The sequence below is a fragment of the Arvicola amphibius genome, chromosome 5, assembly GCF_903992535.2.
Source record: "Arvicola amphibius chromosome 5, mArvAmp1.2, whole genome shotgun sequence".
NCBI classification, from domain to species: Eukaryota; Metazoa; Chordata; class Mammalia; order Rodentia; family Cricetidae; genus Arvicola; species Arvicola amphibius.
The window spans coordinates 96,640,034-96,660,471 of record NC_052051.1 but is presented as its reverse complement, the minus strand read 5'-3'; the positions used below and the strand labels follow the sequence as shown (position 1 = coordinate 96,660,471).

General features: G+C 45.7%; 1 protein-coding gene across 1 annotated transcript in view; it reads left to right on the top strand.

Annotated features, from left to right (window-relative positions):
* Lama3 (laminin subunit alpha 3) overlaps positions 1-20,438 on the top strand; it is a 219,437-nt gene that overhangs the window by 11,761 nt on the left and 187,238 nt on the right. Inside the window, exon 2 of the mRNA XM_038330296.1 lies at positions 10,852-11,004. Coding sequence (XP_038186224.1) covers positions 10,852-11,004 — 153 coding nt within the window. The remainder of the gene's footprint in view (positions 1-10,851; positions 11,005-20,438) is intronic.

Sequence of the window (20,438 nt, the reverse complement as noted above, 5' to 3'; positions counted from 1 at the left end):
TGGTTCCCCGTTACTCTGATGCTGTCATGACTCTGTGCTAACTATAGAAGGGCACCAGATAAAGGGAAGAATGGGGGAAAGCGGAAGTCGGCAAATAACCAGGGCTCCTACTTAGTACAAGACAGTAATTACCACACACTCGTGTGTACTTAGTGATGTTAGGCATTGTCTGAACGTAACTTACATACGTTGACTTCTTGTCTTGAAAAAGAATTTGTGTGTCTATATGTGTGTGTGTGTGTATTGTGTGTATACAACTGTGCATGTGTGTACAGTGCCAACTGTGCATGCAAGCCAGCCACACACACAATGTAATAATGTAGAAGAACAAAGTTTGGCCTCTCCAATTTTACAAGGGTCCTGTGGGATTGAGTTTAGGCTGCCAGCCTTGCACTATGAGCACCTTAATGTACTGAGCCACCCCACTGTCTCTCTGACCTCTTAATCATCACGGTGATTTAGGAATTCATGAAGGAGTTGCTTGGACATGCTCATCTTACCAAAAAGGGATTCTGAAGCACAGGGAAGTGAAGTGCCATGTCTAAGACGCAAGGGTTTGGCAAAGCCAAGATTCAGACCCTGGTCCTAAGGGTGAAGAGTCCGCTTTGACTCACCACTGTGCAGGTCACCACACTGTCCTCAGCCCCCAGCTGAGTGCACATCACCTTATTATCACTGTGCAGGTCACCACACTGTCCTCAGCCCCCAGCTGAGTGCACATCACCTTGCTATCACTGTGAAGGTCACCACGCTGTCCTCGGCCCTCCAGAGTTCACATCATCTTGGAGATATTTCTGTTCAAATCTTCTTCCAAACTCACCAGTTTCCTGAGGGTGGAACTGCTCCTTCCAGCTTGTGATGTTCTCTCTTGTGGCAGCTTGTCTTAGGCGCAATGTTCAAAGGGTAATACCAGCTTAGATTTTCCTGCCAGAACAACCAACACCCCGGCAGGAGCATTGGAAAAGAAAGTACTTGAGTGTCAGCAAGCTGTGTTTTAAAAGGCCAGTGTTGTGCAATATGTTTTTTCCCTGGAGAGATGTGACTGAAACATCTGCTCACTCCAGATATGGTGCTGACAATAGACCAAAGTAACGATTCCACACAAGTCCAGCCCCTGATACGTCACCAACGACAGACCAAAGTAACGATTCCACCTAAGTCTAGCCCCTGATAGGTCACCAATGCTAGACCAAAGTAATGATTCCCCCCCAAGTCTAGCTGGGGGGTGATGAGTTTACTGGGTCTGCATATAGAGCCACAGAGCACAGGTGGTGACCCCCAGACAGATACCCCAGCAGAGATGGCGACTCCCCATAGTTGTACACATGAATCCTCCCATCATTAACTTCCCAGCTCTACACTCTCACACCGCCCCTAAGACCACGCGTAGAAAGGTGGCGGGAATATGATCTTAGGCTCTAATGCCCCACCTCCTTACATGCCTCTTCCTTGAGAACAACACCAGACCTGACCTTAATTCTCACAACGGCTCTTGAAGATAGTAAAGTCTCAGATGTGGCCTTGATGTGACCAATCTGTCAGCTAAGATGGATGTCCGGGACTGGGCTTCTGAAAGTTGGAGCGGATGCAGAAGGAGGTTTTCATGACAGGTTTCAGAGGGAGCACTGCCCTGTAGACATCTTGGGTTTGGGCTTCTTGCCTCCAGAGTGAGAGCACCCACTGCTGTTCTAGGTCAGCTTACAGTGCTTTCTAGACAGCGACTGCAGCTTCAAATCAGTTACCTACAGTGCCTTTCGGTCAGGATGTGGGGGATCCGTCTTTTGATGGAGGAGAGTTATCTGTCTATGTTTCTTTCATTGGTTAATTAATAAAGAAAACTGCCTTGGCCCTTTAAGAGAAAATTAGGTAGGTGGAGTAGACAGAACAGAATTGTGGGAACAAGGAAGTAGAGTGGGGGAGACGCTTCAGGGAGTCGCGTGGTGAGTCTCCATGCTGCTGCTCTCCGAGATGGACACAGGTTAAGATCTCTCCTGGTAAGCCACAACTCGTGGTGCTACCCAGATTACTAAATATGGGTTAAAGCAAGATGTGAGAATTAGCCAATAAGAGGCTACAGATAATGGGCCAGGCAGTGTTTTAAAAGAATACAGTTTCCGTGTAATTATTTCGGGTGTAAAGCTAGCCGGCTGCCGGGTGGTGGGACACAGCCCTGCCGCTTCACACTACAGGAGATGGGGTATTGTATGAGGCCCTGCAAGTGGAACGAAGGTCACCCTTTTCTTTTCTTTTTCTTTTATTGTTATTTATTTATTTTTTGAGATGTTTGAACTAGACTACTGCAGATGTGCTCCTTAAACAGAATGAGGGGAGACGGTGGCTAAACAGAGAGCAGGGATCATTGATTTAGGAGTCTTCTTTATATATGAGGAGCTCACCAGATTGCACAAAGTAAGGGTTCAGGCCCATCAGGACCAGCGCACATAAGCACTTGTATGCTGACCTGGGCAATCTGTTTGGAGACATTCTTACAGGGCTCCAGTGGCCTTGGAGGCTGGCAGTCTGAGATCAACTGTTGTCCCGGTGAGTTCTTCTTGTATCTCCCTCTTTGGGCTGCTTTTTCCCTGGGCCTTTACACACTGTTCTTTCTGGACAAGCATGGGTTCTAATCTCACCTCACCATGTGACCTTAGGGACTCCCACATGGCCTTGGGGATGCCCACATGGCCTTCAGGACACCCACAAAGCCTTGGAGATGCCCACAAAGCCTTAGTGATGCCCACATGGCCTCATTGTACCTTAATTATTATCTTGAAGTCTCTTTCTCTCAATACAGTCATATTCTAAGCTACTAAATATTAGGTCTTAAACACATGAATTTTGGTACCCAATTTAGTTCCCTAGTGTCTTAGGTGAGCCCTCCCCTCTTTTCACCAAATTGACTTATTAGCTTTCTGTTCTTACTTCCCTCCTGGACCATAAGAAGGCCCATAAAAAGCCTTTTGGGGGCATCTTTGACAGTGGGACAATTCCTCCTGCCTCCTGACCTTTGTATGGTGACATTCCATGGTGGGGGTGGAACTCCAGGGCACCAGGACCCCTGTTCTTCTTGGCTTTTTGCCCACGTGGTTACAGACAATGAGAGGTCATAATGGTTACCTTCCTTACTCCGGCCGACCAGTTTAACACCTGCAGGGGGGAAGAGGTTGGGGAAGTGTCTTTTGAGATGATCATTGATTCCTACCACTTATAAAGATGTGTACTACTTGGTGATAATGCTTATAGATGCTGTGCTTGGCTACAATATTCATTTGCTTCCATATTAATAACTATTACTGACATCTTCTGTGAGCCAGGTATGTGGGATGACATTAGGGCAGGTAAGGGATTTCAGAACAAGGCAGAGAAGGTCCCTCTGCTCACACACTATGGGAGACGGTGAGCAGAGAGCAAATGGAATGACCGCAGGCATCGCTGAGGGGGGAGAGGACAAAGGCATTCATGATAAAGAAACCTAAGGCATGAAGGGGAATGCAAGTGTGAAGATGACAAATTAGTTACAGGTAGAGGAACAACAGAGGCCCTTGGAGTGAGAACGTGTTCTACATTTTTCTAGAAACTCAGAAAACCTCAGAGCCCCCAAATGTGGTGCATTTTTACATTATCCTGAGTGAGACTTGTGAACCTCCCCAGGATTTCCACCCATCTCCCCGTGGCTGTGTGTGATTTGTCCTCTGCTGTTTCTCCCCGCGGCTGTGTGTGATTTGTACTCCTCTGCTGTTTCTCCCCGCGGCTGTGTGTGATTTGTCCTCTGCTGTTTCTCCCCGCGGCTGTGTGTGATTTGTCCTCTGCTGTTTCTGTCTCTGACAGAATTTAAGTGATAAAGCTAAAGCAGAATGAACGCAAGTGCTGGGGGAGTCGAGACAATGGGAACATAAATCTGAAGAGCGTCTAATTATAAGATTAAATTAGTAACTGGAGATTGAGGGGGAGGAGTCTGGCTTGAGGAAGTGAGTTGGGCCAGGGTCTGTCTCCCCTGAGGACCATAGATCTCAGCAGGACGATGGTTGATGTTCAAACAAGTAGTCTACTAGGCAGGCCCGTGAGGTTAGTCCAGGCCTCCAACTGAACTCTAACGAGGAGTGACCCAGGTTTCGGGCAGCGGGTGCACAGGCCTAGGAAACCCTTTCTGGAAGGAAAAGAACCACACAGAAGAAGGAGACTGTAACCAGGAGGTGACTATGGTTATCTTTCTTTCCTTTCTGGTTTGGTCTTAAGAAGCAAGGGTTGTCAGTACTTGAGAGGTCTTGGGGACCACGGGGATCTGGGGTGAGTGTGAGAGGCAGTTCCTGGCCAGAGCAGCCAGCGGAGAAGGGGCAGGGAAGAGTTGGCCCTGGGGAGGCCCAGGAGGTAGAATGGGTAGGTTTGTATGGTGGCAGAGAAAGGTGACCTCAGTGACATAGCACATCCAGTTCATCTCCTGATGGAAACTGTCACTCAGCCATAAATTAACTTGCAGTCAAATAGTGCATGTAACCTTAGCATATTAATCACATCAATGAATATTGAGTGCCTGCCTTGTGCCAGGTACCTAACTGTAGGTTTATGCATCTGAGATCTCTGACCTCAGAGTGTTTACAATCCAAGAATTATAAGTTTTAGAAATCTAAATGGTTAGTGATTGTATAGACTATAAATAGGTAGGAAACTGCCACACACCTACTCCTTGTGAGGGGAAATCTCTCTGAAAAGAGTTTGAAGTCGGCTTCAGTGTGTTCCTTGGAGAAAGAATAGTGTGCATGGGGCCCTCAGGCAGCAATAGCCATTAGAGAACTCGCGCCAGTGCTGGAGAGAGCAGTAAGGGAGGTAGAGAGACAGGATCTGGGTGTGTGGATGGCTTCCCCACAGGAGAGAAGGCAGGCACACTGGGCTCCGCATAGTCACAGGGAGGTTGTGGATTAGGACCAAAGCAAATTAAGCGGATTCACGGATGGGTAAGGAGGCAGGGGAAGCCATCGAAGAGCAGGAGGATGTGTACAGTGATAACTCCAAGGAGACCGAAAGGGAAGATGGGCAGAAAGTGCCTTGGTGTAGGAGCAACCACTGTTCACAGGCGGGAAATCTAAACACATCTTTGTGTAGCTGGCTGAGTCAGAATGTTAGGGAGGTGGGGCCGTTATCACAGAATGGACATCCTCTAGCCAAAGGCAGACTACAAGGTACCAACCCCAGATGCCTTTATCTGGTCTCCTTCTCTTTCCTCTCCTCAAGTGCCCAGGTTGAGCCATGCCTTCCTGGGTTTCTCTCTCAGCTCCCCCCTTGGACAGACTATTCCTTCTCTTTGTGCCCCTGACTCCCCAGTGATTGTCTCTACCTCCAGGATTTATCTAGAAAACAAAACACATACATGCAAAGCACAGGGTGTCAAACCTGGCTTGTGGATGCTTCCTTTTGCTTTCATTGTTGCCAGTGCAGTGGCTCTGTGACCATGGACACCAGGTGTCTCTGTGGTACACCTGTGTTGCTTCTGTACTTTACAGTTATAAGCAGAAAAATCATTGTGTGTATGTGTGTGGGGGGTGCCTTTGAAGAACTGTGGTCCTGGCTCTGTAAGCCAGGACGGGATCCCTGTGTCTGTGTGCTCGCTCGCTCATCTCCTTCCAGGGGGATGTGCTTGTAGACCAGAGCCGAGCACTTCATGCAGAACACCACACCAAACCCTCGTAAGTGCAGCACAAAACTGGCAGGACTGGCACACTTAGTAAAAAGAAACCAAAGCTTTAAGGGTCTAAGCAATGCCACCCTTGACTTGAACATGACCTGCCATGGTTTGGGTCTAATATCCCTCCTGCAGGTTGTGGCTTGGCTGCCAGCTGATGGCTTATGGGGAATGGGTGGATCATGATGGATTTTGGGAAGTGAAAGATGCTTCTGAGAGGGAACTCGGCTGAAGGAAAAGTCTCTGGGGTTGTGCTCTTAGGGAAGAAAGGAAGGAAGGAAAGGAAGGAAGGAAGGAAGGAAGGAAGGAAGGAAGGAAGGAAAGGAAGGAAGGAAGGAAAGAAAGAAGAGTTAATTTTGGCTTTGCAGTATGAAGGCGCATCATTTTGGTGGGGAAAGCAGAGTGGCAGAAGTGTGAGGTGACGTCACATTGCATCAGTAGTCAGGAAGCAGAGAAAGATGGATGCTGGTGCTCAGCTGGCCTCCTTTCTGCCCACTCTAAGACTCCAGCTCATGGAATGGTGCTATCCACGTGTGGCGTGTATGATCATGTATACTGTTATGTGACTCCAGCTTGTAACATGAGGGGCCTGCTTATTGGGGGTTTCTGTCCTGCCTGGTTCCCCACAGCTAGCAAGCCCCAAAGAAAATCACACAGAGATCTCTATAAGTTATAAAGCTGATTGGCCCATTAGGTCAGGCTACTTATTAGCTGTTATGACTTATCTTAACCCATTATTCTGATCTATGTTAGCCATGTGGCTCAGTACCTTTTTCAGTGGGGCAGATCACATCCTGCTGCTTCAGTGATCAGGGCAGGAGTGGGAGGAATACTCCAGCTCATGGACTGGTGTTATCCATGTTTAGAGTGTATGATCACGTATACTGTAATGTGACTCCAGCTCATGGACCGGTGCTATCCATGCTTAGCGTGTATGATCACGTATACTGTTATGTGACTCCTGCTCATGGACCAGTGCTATCCACGTGCAGAGTGTGTATGCTGTTATATGATACTTTTTCTGAGGAGATGAGACACAAATGTCTATTCATCTCAGATAGGAACTGATGACAGACCAAAACAGTCATTTCACCAAAGTTCAATTTGATGAGCCAGTAAGTTTGCCTGAGTTACTTACCGGAGTATGGGTGGAGGGTTACATGATTAGGGACTACTCAAGAGCAGCTATATCACTGAGGCCCTCCCTGGCATGGGTAACCCCTCATGGGAGCTACAAATACCATCCCAGACACACCCAGAGGTTTGTATCCTAGGTGATTCTAGATCCTGTGAAGTCGAAAGTCCATCTTCACCACAACAGGGATTCGTCTTGTTCCCAGCCATTTTTCTTCCCCTGCCTCTTTCTTGGTCACCATGAGGTGAACAGCTTAGCTTTCCATTCTGCCTTGTCTCAGGACCGAAGAGATGGAACCGGGTGACCATGGACTGAAACCACAAAATCGTGAGCCACAACTTTGCCTCCTGCAGAGGATTTTCTTAAGTGTTTTGCCATAGCTACAGGAGAGCTCACAGACACATCTGTTCTACTCCAGAATAGACACCTCTAAACGTGAGCTGGAAATAAAGATCCACGCTCTGTCTGCCTGGATTTTTGACAAGATGTGCACAGTTTTTGAGTTACCCATTTGCATATAGTTGTTAATTTTTCTTAAAGTTTTCCTTAAGTACTTAGAATGAATCTTGAGTCCCTTGTTTTCTCTCTCATTCAAGTCTTAGACCCAGAAGCGTGCCCAGGAGGGAGGTTTGCCCCAGCCCCTGGAGCTGTGACGCGTGCAGGAGCCACATAGCCGTGGACTCTGTGTGCTGTGAAGTCACCACTCAGTCCCACTGTGTAAACTTTCAGGAAGATGAAAAAGGGCTTGCTTTAACGATTGTAACCTCAGCTGTGTGGTGTTCCCTCAAAGGGAACAGGATCTTTGCAAAGAGGCAGCCTTAGGTTTGGGATTGGCACCCTGCAGAAAATCCTCCCTTTAGGGCTGGCTTAGGTTTGAGCACTGTGATAGCATGGCCTCTAGAGTCTCAGAGAGCAATGGCTAGGAGTGGCGCCCCAGGCAATGCACGTGCAATTGCACATGATGGGCTTTTGATGGACGGATGGGGCTGTTGATGTTCCTCTTGCCAGGATTTCTGTAACTGATGTGAGGACAAACGTGCAAGCTGCTGCCAGGCAGGACTCTGTTCTGAGCCAGGCTTCTGTGCACTTCTGGAGGTAGCAGGTAGTTGCAGAACAGCAGACTCGCCATTCCAGCTCAGCCTCACATTCCATCCCATGAGGGACAGGGCTCTTTGATGTAACTTGCAGGGCGGCACAGCCAGGGAGGAACACTACAGTCTTGGGCTATGTGTAGCATCTTCAGACCTCTGTGCAGTCTTGGTTCCAGCATGTTTTAGCCTTAGCCTCAGGCTAACTTTCTGACTTCATATCTCCACTAACAGGTTTCATGTGCCTTGCTATAAACCTCAGAGTATTGTAGATACTAAGTCAGATACATTGTGACTTGGTGCTCCCAACCTCTCACATGCCCACACCATCTCTATTCTAGCACTTTCTAGGAATATGTGATGGTCAAATATGCTCTAGTCTCCTAGCAACTTTGTTCAAGGGCAGACTCAACCATTAGTGTTATTTCTCTGATTTCAACCCCGTTCTGATGCTCTAAGATTTGAGCAATTTGGATAAATCAAGCAGATTAATTAGTGTCCAAACAGAAAAACAAAAGTTCTGTCAGGGTATGCTGTTGGAATCAGTGCCTGTGTAATTAGAACCATACAGTGTTTGCACTATGGATTCAATGCAGAGTATGACATACAGGAGGCTAATTAGCCTAAGACGGTCATCAAGGGTGTTGGAAGCTAGCAGACTCGGCTTCCATCCGTATGGAGAAGATGCCATTGCTGAGCCACTGGACGAATGCTGGCATAGCTCCTGTGGACAGCCCGTGTTGGAGCATTACACAGGCTATTTATTTAAAGAGTCCCTGTCCTTTCTATTGTTTTAAATGTATTGTGTTTTATTTATGTATGTGTGTGTGTGCCTTGTGAGTGTATGTGCATATCGATGTGTAGATGCCCACAGAGGGTACAAGGCATGTTGAATCTCTTGGAGCTGAAGTTATAGGTATTTGTGAGCTGCCTGATGTGGGTATTGGGATCTGAACTCTGTCCTCATGATCGAGAAGCAAGTATTCTTAATTGCTGAACCATTTCTCCAGCCCTTATTTCCTTCCTTGCTAGCCCCCTCTAAGGCATTTTCTGCTTCCTACATAACAAGCCTAGCAACAGCCTCAGCACAATTCAGAGCGAGTCTTTTGTCCTGGTCATCTTTGCACGCTGGAAACTTCTGGTACAGTGTCTGTGAGCGTTTGCTGTATGTCTATGGAAGCATCTCTCTCTGTGTGCCCCTTTTATCCTGACTTCCATTTGATTTATTTATGGTTGTTAAAAATATTGAGGTTCAGATGTAGGGTTTGATTAAGGATTTCTCATTATCTTCAATTTATGACATGTGCCTATGGTCCTTTCATGGTGTGTGTGTGTGTGTGTGTGTGTGTGTGTATGTGTGTGTGTGTGCATGTGGTAGTTTAACACTAAAGTAAACTTGCATGAACTTTCTACCAAAACCAAAAGTAGAGCCTAAATGTTCACCCACGTGGTAGCATGTGTCTCCCTGTTCCACCGTCTCTAGTCACTTGAGGAAACCACCATCCTGAACTCTTTATTAATTATTATTTTGTTTCCCTCCTTTTCCTTCTTTCTTTTTGTTTTGTTTTCTTTTTGAGGCAGGGTCTCACTGTACAGCCCAAGGTGGGCCTCAAACTCGTGAGGTTTGTGCCACAGTGTCTTAGTTAGGCTTTCTATTACTGTGGATAGACACCATGACCACAGCAACTCTTATAAAGGAAGCCATTTAATTGAGGTGGTGGCTTACAGTTCAGAGGTCCAGTCCATTATCATCAGGGCAGGGATCATGGCAGTGTGCAGGCAGACATGGTGCTGGCTACATCTTGATATGCAAGTCATACGAAATGGAAAGACACTTAGTGGTATCTTGAGCAGAGGAAACCTCAAAGCCTGCCCCCACAGTGACACACTTCCTCCAACAAGGTCACACCCACTCCAACAAAGCCACAGCTCCTAATAGTACCACTTCCTATGAGATTATGGGAGCCAATTACATTCAAACCACCACACAGAGCTTCCCAAGTGTTATAATTACAGGCATACACATTTATGGTCAGTTGCTTTTTTGAGATAGCTTTTATTATATCCATATAATTTCTAAAGAATAAATGCTTTTATTATGGGCTGCTTTTAATTTTATGCTAATGTACTTCCAAAATTCCACTATTATTCATTTATTCATTATTGTTCACATAGCCACTTTTGGAGTGACCGTGCCATTCTTGAATTACCTGCTTGCCTGTAGCCAGACAGTTAGGTTAGTCTCAGGATTTTGCTATTGTCAATAGGCTGCCAAAAATTTTTGATGGCATCTGATGCCATCAAAAATTTTCAAGGCATTCTCTTTTGAGTTCTTAGCTCAGGAATTGTATTGTTATGTTCTAGGTGTGAATTTACTTTAGCAGTGATGCCAAAGTGGCTTCTGAAGTTCTTACAGTGATTTATGCTCCTCGTATGCCCTTTCTAATACTTACTGTGCCGCACTTTAGATCTGGGTAGACAGTGTGTAAAATACTATTGCAGATAGTCTGCTGGCAACGATTGTAGACACACTCTGAGTGTTCACTGCCTCCTCTGTGAGTGGCCTGGAGTGTTTTTTGTCCATTTTTCTATTGAACTGTTGTACTTATTTTGAAGCTGTAAGAGGATTTGGTGTACACTTTGGAAATTTAAGGATATTCTGTTCTCTGTTCAATTATGAATCTTTTGATAATAATAGTAATAATGAACACTCCAAAACTCGAAAGTTTTAATCAATAGCAAAAGCTTTCTCCGACGAGGAAGGCCCTTGCTGCTCAAGCCTGGCAACCTGAGTCTGATTCCTGAAATCTACTTGAAGGTGGAATGATTAACAATTGCCTAAGGTCATCCTCCGGCCTAGGAGACGGCAGTCTTGCTTTGGCCGTTTCTTTTGCTAAGCTGATACAAAAACATTCCTTGAAAATTTTAAAAATGGCCGTTCTCCTCCCCAGGGCCAGTTCTGTGATTATTGCAATGCTGAGGATTCCAGGAAGGCGCATCCAGCCACCCACGCGATTGACGGGTCCGAGCGCTGGTGGCAAAGCCCTCCACTCTCTTCAGGCACTCAGTACAACCAAGTCAACCTCACCTTGGATCTGGGTCAGGTGAGTTTTGTCTTTCGTTAGAACAAGGCTGTTGATTTGGATCACTGTTTCTGTGTGATGATTTCTGACATCACAAAATTATTGTCAAAAATAAACTTTAGTTTTAATCCCTTCATTGTTTTCAACCGAGGGCATGGACATTGCTTCCTTTAAAACCCAGACCAGCGTGAGCCAGGGAAGATCCTTAACCTTGTCTATCAGTGAAGTTTAAGACACAGTGGTAGGGATCAGAGAGAAAGCACAGCTGGTAAGGTGCTTGCTGCATGAATATGAGGACCTGAGTCCAGGCCCTTAGAATCACAATGAAAAGCCAGGCATGGGGGCAGGCTGTAACCCCAGCCTGGGGAGGGGGGTGCTGGAGGACCCCCGGGTATGCTGGCCAGCTGGCCAGCAAATCAGAGAGCCCCAGGTTCGGTGAGAGACCCTGCCTCAAAAAACAAACTGGAGAATGGTTGAGGAAGAAGCCCAGTGTTGACCTCTGGTCTCCACACACAAGAGCACGTGTATGTATACATACCCTCACACACACTACATGCATACACACAAATATATAGCTGTGAATAGTTACATTACAAAAATGTTCTTATAAAGAATAACGATAAGTTATTTTAATTGTGGCATAATGCAAATGTAAATTATCATCCTGATATTACTGTGATACCTTGACATTGCTGTGCAATCACCATCACCTTCCATAGTCTTTATCATGTAAAGCTGAAACTCTCCACCTAGGCCCCCTCTCCTGCACTGCACACAGTCATCATGCTATTTTCTGGGGACTAATCTCTCTACAAATTGTTAGGAATTTTCCTAATGTGAGCTCTCTGCCAAGACAAAAATCCCAATCAAGCTAAATGACAACAAGCCAAATTAAAGGATATCCAGGTTTAATGGGATTTCTGTGCTCTCGGGTAGTCCTGGGAAGCCGTGAATGCAACCACCACGTGGGGGGGGGGCAGGGCGGGGCAGAGACCATGCTACTGTCCGGGTAGCAGTTTAAATAGACCTGAGGTGGAGAGTGGTCAAAGTTTGGCTGGCTGCCTTGTCCCTCCTCCCGGGGAGGGGCCAAGGCTTGGTGGGCCACTTTGACACCCCTCCGAAGAGGCGGCAAGGTTTGGCGGGCATAGGGGCGGGGCCTCCAAAGATGGAGGCCAGAGACCCGGACTTACAGGAATGTCACATAAATAAAATATAATATTTGCCCTTTTGTGGTTCACATTTCTATTAACTTAAGCTTTCAAGCTTTTGTACCAGTGTCAGCATTTCCTCCCTCTTCTAGGCTGGAAGAGCAGCTTTCCGTGTTTTTCTATCCAACTTCTGTGTCCCTTTTGATGCTACTTGGGCTACTTCCAATCTGGGGCTGTTGTGGATAGTGCCGTCAAATATCTGAGGGTGGTAATTTGGTTTTTATTGCATTCTTCTTCCTGGAGATTCTGATACACTGAACAGTGACTACCACAATTTGGGGCCTTATTTGGCCAACTGGCAACTTGAGGTCTATTCTTTTGTGTAGGCTACAAAGTTCCCAAGATGGCTGCCCCTGGTGTGTATAACACATGATCAATCCCCCGAGCAAGGCAACACCTTGACTGTCATAGATGTGACTCTCATATTAGGTGGCATCATGTGACAAGCACGAGGAACTTTTGTGAATGTGTTTATGATCCCATGAGCCAGTTGATTCAAATGGGGAGGTTTTCTCTGATGAATGAAGCTTCCAATGGGACTGCCCTCTCTGAGGGGACACATTTATCCTGTGAGAGATTCTCCCACTGGCCTGAAAGGCAAATGCTGTTAGGTTGTGAACTTCCCTTAGAGGAAGCTGTGGGCAAGGATCTGAAACTGGGTTCCAGGAGCTGAGAGTGGCCCCAGCCAACAGCCGACAGAGTGGCATCCAGAATGACAGCTTGATTGCACTTTTGATGTTGGGCAGAGAACTTGGCCAGGCTGAGCTGCACTCTTAGCCAATACTTTGAGATAATAAATGTGTTATTTCAAGACGTTAAGCTTAAAGTCTTCTATGCCCAGTAGAAAATGAATACAACTTATTATCCCTTTCAGAGAAGGAAGTTCATATTATCCCTTTAAGAATTTATTTATTACCTCTCTTCCATGTGCCAGACAGAAACCTGGGATGTGTCACAGATACTAAATGTATACGTAATAAACTCATGCAGCGTATTTGACACTGGAATGGGCAATGGAGGGCTGAAGTAGACTAAGGGTGTGGTGAGTATGGGGACAGTTGTAGCTGCAGCCTTTCTTCGGCTGTTCAGAGCAGAGGTTATTGAGAATGGGAGACTGAAGACAAGTCCTGAAGCATGTGGAGGACTTTGTCATACACATTGATGCCTGTCACCCAGACAAAGTAAACAGTTCTGCAAACCCCCTAAGACAGAGCTTATATAAAAAACAGAAGGAACAGCATGGATGCCAGAATGAACGAGGAGTTGGCAGTGGAGGAAGAGGTCAAAGAACAAGCCATAGGGTGACTTGAAAATGAAACAGTCAGTTGGGGGTTTGAGTCTAGGATGGACATTTTCTGCTGTGTATCTCAAAGTCATTTCTTTGGGTGTCTGTAGATGGGTATAAGGAGCTGAGTGGGAGATGGTTGATGCTGGTAGTAGCCACGGAAGCGAGCGATCGGGTGCCAGCCAAGCTTAGACAATAAGGCTGCTGTGATTTCATAGTGAATTGAAGTGGAGTTAGAGACAGAAAGGACTCAAGGATGATTCCCTAGACTCCCGAGCACCACTCTCGAAAGAAACAGCCATGGGAAGTCTGCACATCTGGTGCTATGGGTCTGGAGGGCTGTCTGGGCAAGAAGTAGAAGTGGTGTATAGATTCATTTAGTCTTGTCCCGTTCTGGCTTCTCCCACGCAGCTTCTTGAACCTGTGATTTAGCTTTCCATCAACTTTGGACATTTCAGACCATTGTGTGTGTATATGCCTGCAGGTATGAGTGTTCACCACATGCCTACAGGTGTCTGCACAGGTCAGACCCCCTTCCCCTCAGGAGCAGGAGGCACAGGCTGTTGTAAGCCCCTGGACATGAGTGCTGGGAACTAAACTTGATTCCTCTAGAAGAGCTGCAAGTCCTCTTAAGCTCTGAGTTGCCTCCCCAGCCCCAAACACTGGCTCTTTTACAACTGTTTCCCAGATCCCTGCCCCTATGTTCATCTTTATGTTCCAGTTGATTGATTTTTTTTCTTTTGTTGGATGGGGCAATTGGTATTGTTCTGTGTTCAAGACCACAGTTTATTTTGTATTCTGCCTCTATATGTTCTCAGGCCCACACAGAAGATTCTAACTTTTGCCTCCTGTGTTTTCAGTGCCCTTTTGAATTGTTCTTTGTTGTGTGCTTCCTTTATTCATGGAACTTCGCTCTTGTTTCAGAGTTCTTACGGTCGTTTACTGGTGCACTGTATGGCCGTTGCCATAAAGAATTTCTCATCTTTGTCTCACTGTATTTTCAAGTGCTGGTTTTCCCTGGTGTGTTGAGTACTTTCTGCTGGATTCTAGATCTTTTGAAACTTATATTAGAAGACATATGGTAGGTTCTATCGAAGTCTTCTGTCTTAGCCGGCCTCTTCACTGTGGTGTGGGTTCTGCTGCCTCTGTGAACTGTGGTGTCAGTCGCGGGTCTCAGAGTTCTTGCAGTACTGTTCTGATCTGTGTTGTTCACTCAGCACCCAAGTCTCTGGTTTGGCACCACTGTCTATAGGAGCAGAATGAAGTTCTCTTTATCCTTCTAGTAGAGGTTGGTCTTTTGGGGGCAGAGGTCGCTTCTTCCAAAGAATTGTCTGATATTGCTGGTGAGAAATTGAGAACATAAAGATGGTATTAAACTATGAAATTGGATGACAGTCAGAAGAGAAAGGAACCAAGGGCTGAGTCCTGTGACTCACCAACATTGAGAAGTCAGAGGAAGGGGAATCAAGAAGATTGGCCTAGGTCAACAACTAATAATATAAGAATGTGCTGTCCTAGAAGACAAAGTGTGACAAAAGGAGGAGTTTTCAAGTCAACACTGTGAGTGCAACTCAAAGCACAGGCAAAAGATTTGAGTACAGATGATCAGCAAGTCCACAAGGCAGGCTTAGCATCATTAGTTTTGGGAAAATACAAATCAAAACAGCATAAGTGGCAGGAGAGATGGGAGAATGGTTACAAAGAGTGCTGCTCCTCCCACACGATTATAGGTGAAGGAACTCTTAAAAACATAACTGCCACTGTAATAAGATGCTTGTAGTAGGGAGCTGCGGGCAGGCCTGCTTTTCATCCCGCCCGGCTCCCGCATAGCTAGCTTATGCCCCGAAATAACAACACACAAACTGTATTCATTTAAACACTGCCTGGCCCATTAGTTTCAGCCTCTTATTAGCTAATTCTCACATCTTGCTTTAACCCATATTTAGTAATGTGTGTAGCACCACAAAGTGGTGTCTTACCGGGAAAGATTTAGCATGTCTGACCTGGTGGCTGGCTCCATGGCGTCTGTCTCACTGAGGAGAGGAATGGCATCTGACTAACTTCCCTTCTTCCCAGCATTCTGTTCTGTCTACTCCACCTATCTAAATCCTGCCCTATCAAAAAGCCAAGGCAGTTTCTTTATTAACCAATGAGAGCCCTCTATCAGATGCTGCCTTGTATTGATGTAGATGGTTATAATAAAAGTTTTGATAGTAAGAAGTGTTGATAAGGCTATGAAGAAACTGGAACCCATGGACATTGCTGGAAGAAATACAAAATGGTACAGCTGCTTTGGAAACCTTTTGTAATTCCTTACAAAGTTAAGCATAGAGTTACCATGTGACTCAGTGGTCTCACTTGTAGTTTGTGCCCAAGAGAAATGAGCACTGCACCCACAGAAACCCCACTCACCAGCCGTCACTGTCACGCTGTTCATGACACTGCTTGAAGGTGTACCACCTGACAAATAGTAAACCAGATGCATCATAGGTGTATCTATGTATGTAACAACAGTGAGTTGTTATCCAGCAAAAGGAGCTGTAAAATCTTGATGGAGGTCACATAAGCAAACCTTAACAACATCATGGTGTATAAGGGAATCCAGCTAAGGGCTCCAGTTTGTGTGAAATGTCGATAGGCAGATCTTGAGAGAGAAAAGTTAGCCTGGCACTTGCCTGGGCTGGGGCTTCTGGAGGCAGCTAGTAGGTCTAAAATCATTATGTCATTTGTGGATAAAAGCATAATATAACAACGGACTCGTGCATAGCGAGCAACATGAATGAGAGGAAGAACCTCAGCTGCTAGTGTGGATCTGTTAAATGTTGTCAACACTTATGCAAAAATGATCGCCAGCGACGCTCTACTGTGCCTGCTGTTCTTGTTGCTATCGTGTGCAGAGTACAGCACGTCCAAGAAACATTGCTAGAAATGAATAAAGATGTTACTGCTCCTTGAAAACCGAAAGATCCTGAGGTTTCTTAGGCCATTTTCAGTTAGGGTGGGCCTAGATTTAGGGGAGAAAGGCTCTCAGCCTCCTTACTCTTTTGGGATGAGCAGGGTCGCTCCTGACAGTATCTCCCTGGAGATTGGTATGTGGTTTAATTCAGAGATCTGTCATGGGTCAAAGGCTGTAGAATGCTGATTCTGTTATGAATTAGTTTTCTTTTCCAAAGAGCTAACCTGAATTATTAATTCAGGTCTTTTCAATAATAACCAAAATGTACCTATTGTCACTTTTTTGTGTGTGAGAAAAGGTCTAATTATGTAGTCCAGATAGCCTAGAACTCACAATCCTCTCGCCTTACGTCCCAACGGCTAGGATTATAGGCACACACCACAACAAACCATTATCATGTCACTTTTTAGAAATATTTATTTATTTATTATGTATACAATATATGCCTGCAGGCCAGAAGAGGGCACCATACCTCATTACAGATGGTTGTGAGCCACCATGTGGTTGCTGGGAATTGAACTCAGGACCTTTGGAATAGCAAGCAATGATCTTAACCGCTGAGCCATCTCTCCAGCCCCCCATGTCACGTTTTTTAAAAGTCAGGCTTGACCCATGCTGGGCAGATGCTGTACCACTGGGCTGCATGCCTAGCCTGTATTATGTCACCTCTTACCTGAGGCTTTCTATAACAGTGTTTACAGCCCACCAAAATGATTATCACCGAACATAACCATACTGGCTGTACTTACAGCTTTTTAAAGGCCGTTTTACATACTTGTTTTGCAGGGCTCCCCTCTGATGTGCCAAAGAGCCCTAAGGAAGACACTAAAATTAAGAAAACACCAACATAGGAACGAGTTAGTAATCTGTTGGTGTCTGACGAATGTCAGTCATGACATACGTGTTTATGGAGGCTGTATGCCCACCCACCTCTTGGTTGGCCAGGAGCAGCTTTGTACAGTGGGTGGCTTTGTGGTCTACAGTCAGCCTGCCCCGGCCTGTTTCTGGCATCCTGCTGACTTGCTATGTGACCCTTTACAACACATGAGCTGCTATTCTGTGCCTCAGTTCCCTCGTTTATAAACCAAGGCGACTATAGGACTGCTGAGGCTCAGTGAGGTAATGGATCCATTTACAGACCTCTTTGGGGGTAGTGATAATGTTTTTTTTTAATAAATATTTGACAACATGAAGTGAATTTCTATGAACACATTATTAAAAAGAAATAGACTCACAACTTTTGTACCTTTATAAAGTTACATATGGTATTGTAGAAAAGTTCTCTTTGTTTAAGATCTGGAAAAGTAATATAAATTATAGCAGGCTGAACACATTTCTTTTCTCTCTTATGCTGGAGCAGTATGATACATCCAGAAGCATGTGCTATCATGCACAAGTCCTATTTTATGCCTCATTGATACGATCTATTTTCTTAACCATAAAAATGTCATCAAGAGGCTAGATTTCAACATTTAAAAGTCATATGAATATCTTAGGATTCAGGAAGTGTGAATTTTCATGCATGATTGGGAAATAAAATGGATCACTGACTTGCCCCGGCCAAATTGCCTTTTCTTAGCTTGCTGAGAAGTGAGATTTGCCTGTGAAGAACTGAGTCAATTTGACAGATTAGGAGGGGTAGATTACTCTGTCTCCTTCTGAGCTGGTTGTGATCCATTCTCTCCCTCCCCACCATGTATATATGCATTTTTTTTAAAAAGCAATATTTTAAATTCTTTTGACACTTTCACATATGTATAGAACATATCTTGATTATATCCAACTCGTCTCCCCTCCCACTCTCCCTGCCAGTTGGTAATTTTGCACCGTGTTTTTTCTAAGTTAGTATCTTCAGCTCAAGGGTGGAGAGCAGTTTTGCCTGCCCTTCCTGGACAGTTCTGTGATCTGCTGAAACCATGGTGTTTCCTCAGGTTCATCTCATCATGCGTTATTCCTGAGTTTCAGGTTTAAATCCAGTGAGAACACTGCATGTTATGGAAAGCATTATGTCATCTGGCCAGTTTGTTTTTACATTTCGAGTAAATTGTGGTGTTTGACTGTTGCAAGCAGAGGCTTGGAGGCTCGGGGACTTTTGTTTCTTCCGGGTGCCCTGGTGGGCATGCCTGTGGGAGATAAGAAGAAGTCTTGGTGTTATACACGTGAGCCTCCTGCACGTGAGTCGTACTATGAACTCCTGACACCCACTCGCCTGCTCTCTTTGGCTGGGGTCTAATGAAATATGGAGAACGCATGTGGGGTTCTCCATCAGGGTGGAGAGAGGTCTAGCGACCACAGGGAGCAGCTGGACCTGTTGTCTGGAAAGTCACCCACAGAAGACCTTTAAGGCTTTTCTGTGCCTGTCATGTAATCTGTTTGTACCGAAACTGTGAAGAGAGAACAGAACAAAATAAACCCTGTCCCTGCCCTAGGAAGGACTGGTGACTGCTTCACAGGTTGGGAGTGCCAACCCAAGACAGTTGGGCCCTGCTCTAAAGCTGGCCTGGGGAAGTGGCCTGGGGAGGTGGCCTGCCAGCCCACAGCAGCTAGCCAGTTGAGACAGACCAATGGGCCTTGTGACTCTGAGGATGCAGTGCCGGCCACCTTGCTCACCTGCCTGGCTTTGCCCTGCCCATCTTGAAAGTCTTATTTGGTTCCTTTCTTTTTACCTCAAGGCTCTTGCCATAGCCCCAAGAGCTTTTTCAGTACCAGGAAAACCAGACACTTAGTGTCCCTAGCAACATCCTTCGTCCCATCATGGGTAGAAGTTGATGGGAAAAGCCCCATTTTCCTGCCTCTCCATGGACCATTTTTGAAGCACAGTTTATATGACTTAAAGTTTGGGACCTTTTATGGCATATCAGCCATTGGCTTTTCTCTGTCTCCTAGGTCCCACTGACTCTCTATTTGTGCTTCTTGAGACCAACCCAATAATAAACCATCTCTTTCCAAGCCTGTCTCATACTTCAGAGAGGACCCAAGCTGATTCAGAATAGAGGTGGCCCCTGAACCTTTCCCAGATGTTCACACAAGACAATGTAACCACAAAGTTCTTTACAAGGCCATGAATGTGGGCCTGGGAGGTGGCTCAGTGGATAGAGTGCTTGCTTTGCAAGAATGAGAACCTGAGCCTCAGAACTAGCATTCAAAATGAAACAAAAGCCATCTAGGCCTGGCGGTAAGAGCCTGTGACCCTGGAGCTATGGGCGGAGTCAGGCAGGTCCTGGGAAAATATGGGTTTGCTAGCCTAGTGAAAATGGTGGGCTTGCACTTCGGTAAAGGACCTTGTCTCAAGGTAAGAAGCTAGAGAGATACAGGAAGCCACCCAATGGCCTCTGCATGTGAACACCCACAGAGGATGTCTAAAAAGTCAAGATAAAGGGGAATCCCGCACCCTAGCTGAGGAGAGCTAGTTGTAATTGATACATACTTGGGCTGGGAGAGTCCGTTTTCTTTAAGACAAGGTGTTGTGCCTGCACCATCTGGAAGGGCTAGGACAAGGGTCTGGGGACTAAAGAACACAGAGACATTGTCAATCTTAAAGCAAGAATGCCAATTTTATTGTGTTTCAGGGCAGCTTATCTAGTGCTCTCCTTGACTAATGGCCACACCCTAGCTCTTAGGATTTTCTACTGCAAGTCTACCAGAAACCACTTCCTTTTGATCAGGAACTCATGAGGGTCTCATGCTGAGAGCAGCTGCAAGCATAGGAAAACAAGTTGTTTACTCCAGCAGACAAGGGGTCATAGAAAATTCGGGGTCTGAGGGTCTGTAGCTCCTAACAGCAAGGCACCTGGTAAGTCAGCTGTGCTCCAAGTAGATGGCCCCATGCTCAGGAGTGTACGGGCAGCATGAATTATACTTGATGGTTAAAATAAGAGGGCACAAAGTCGGATGCATAGTGAAGGGAGGGTTGGGGAGAGTGAGAGAAATGATCAAAATCCATTAGAATTAATAATACTATATAAAAAATACAAAAGAAATAGTACTGCAATGTTTAAGGAAAGCT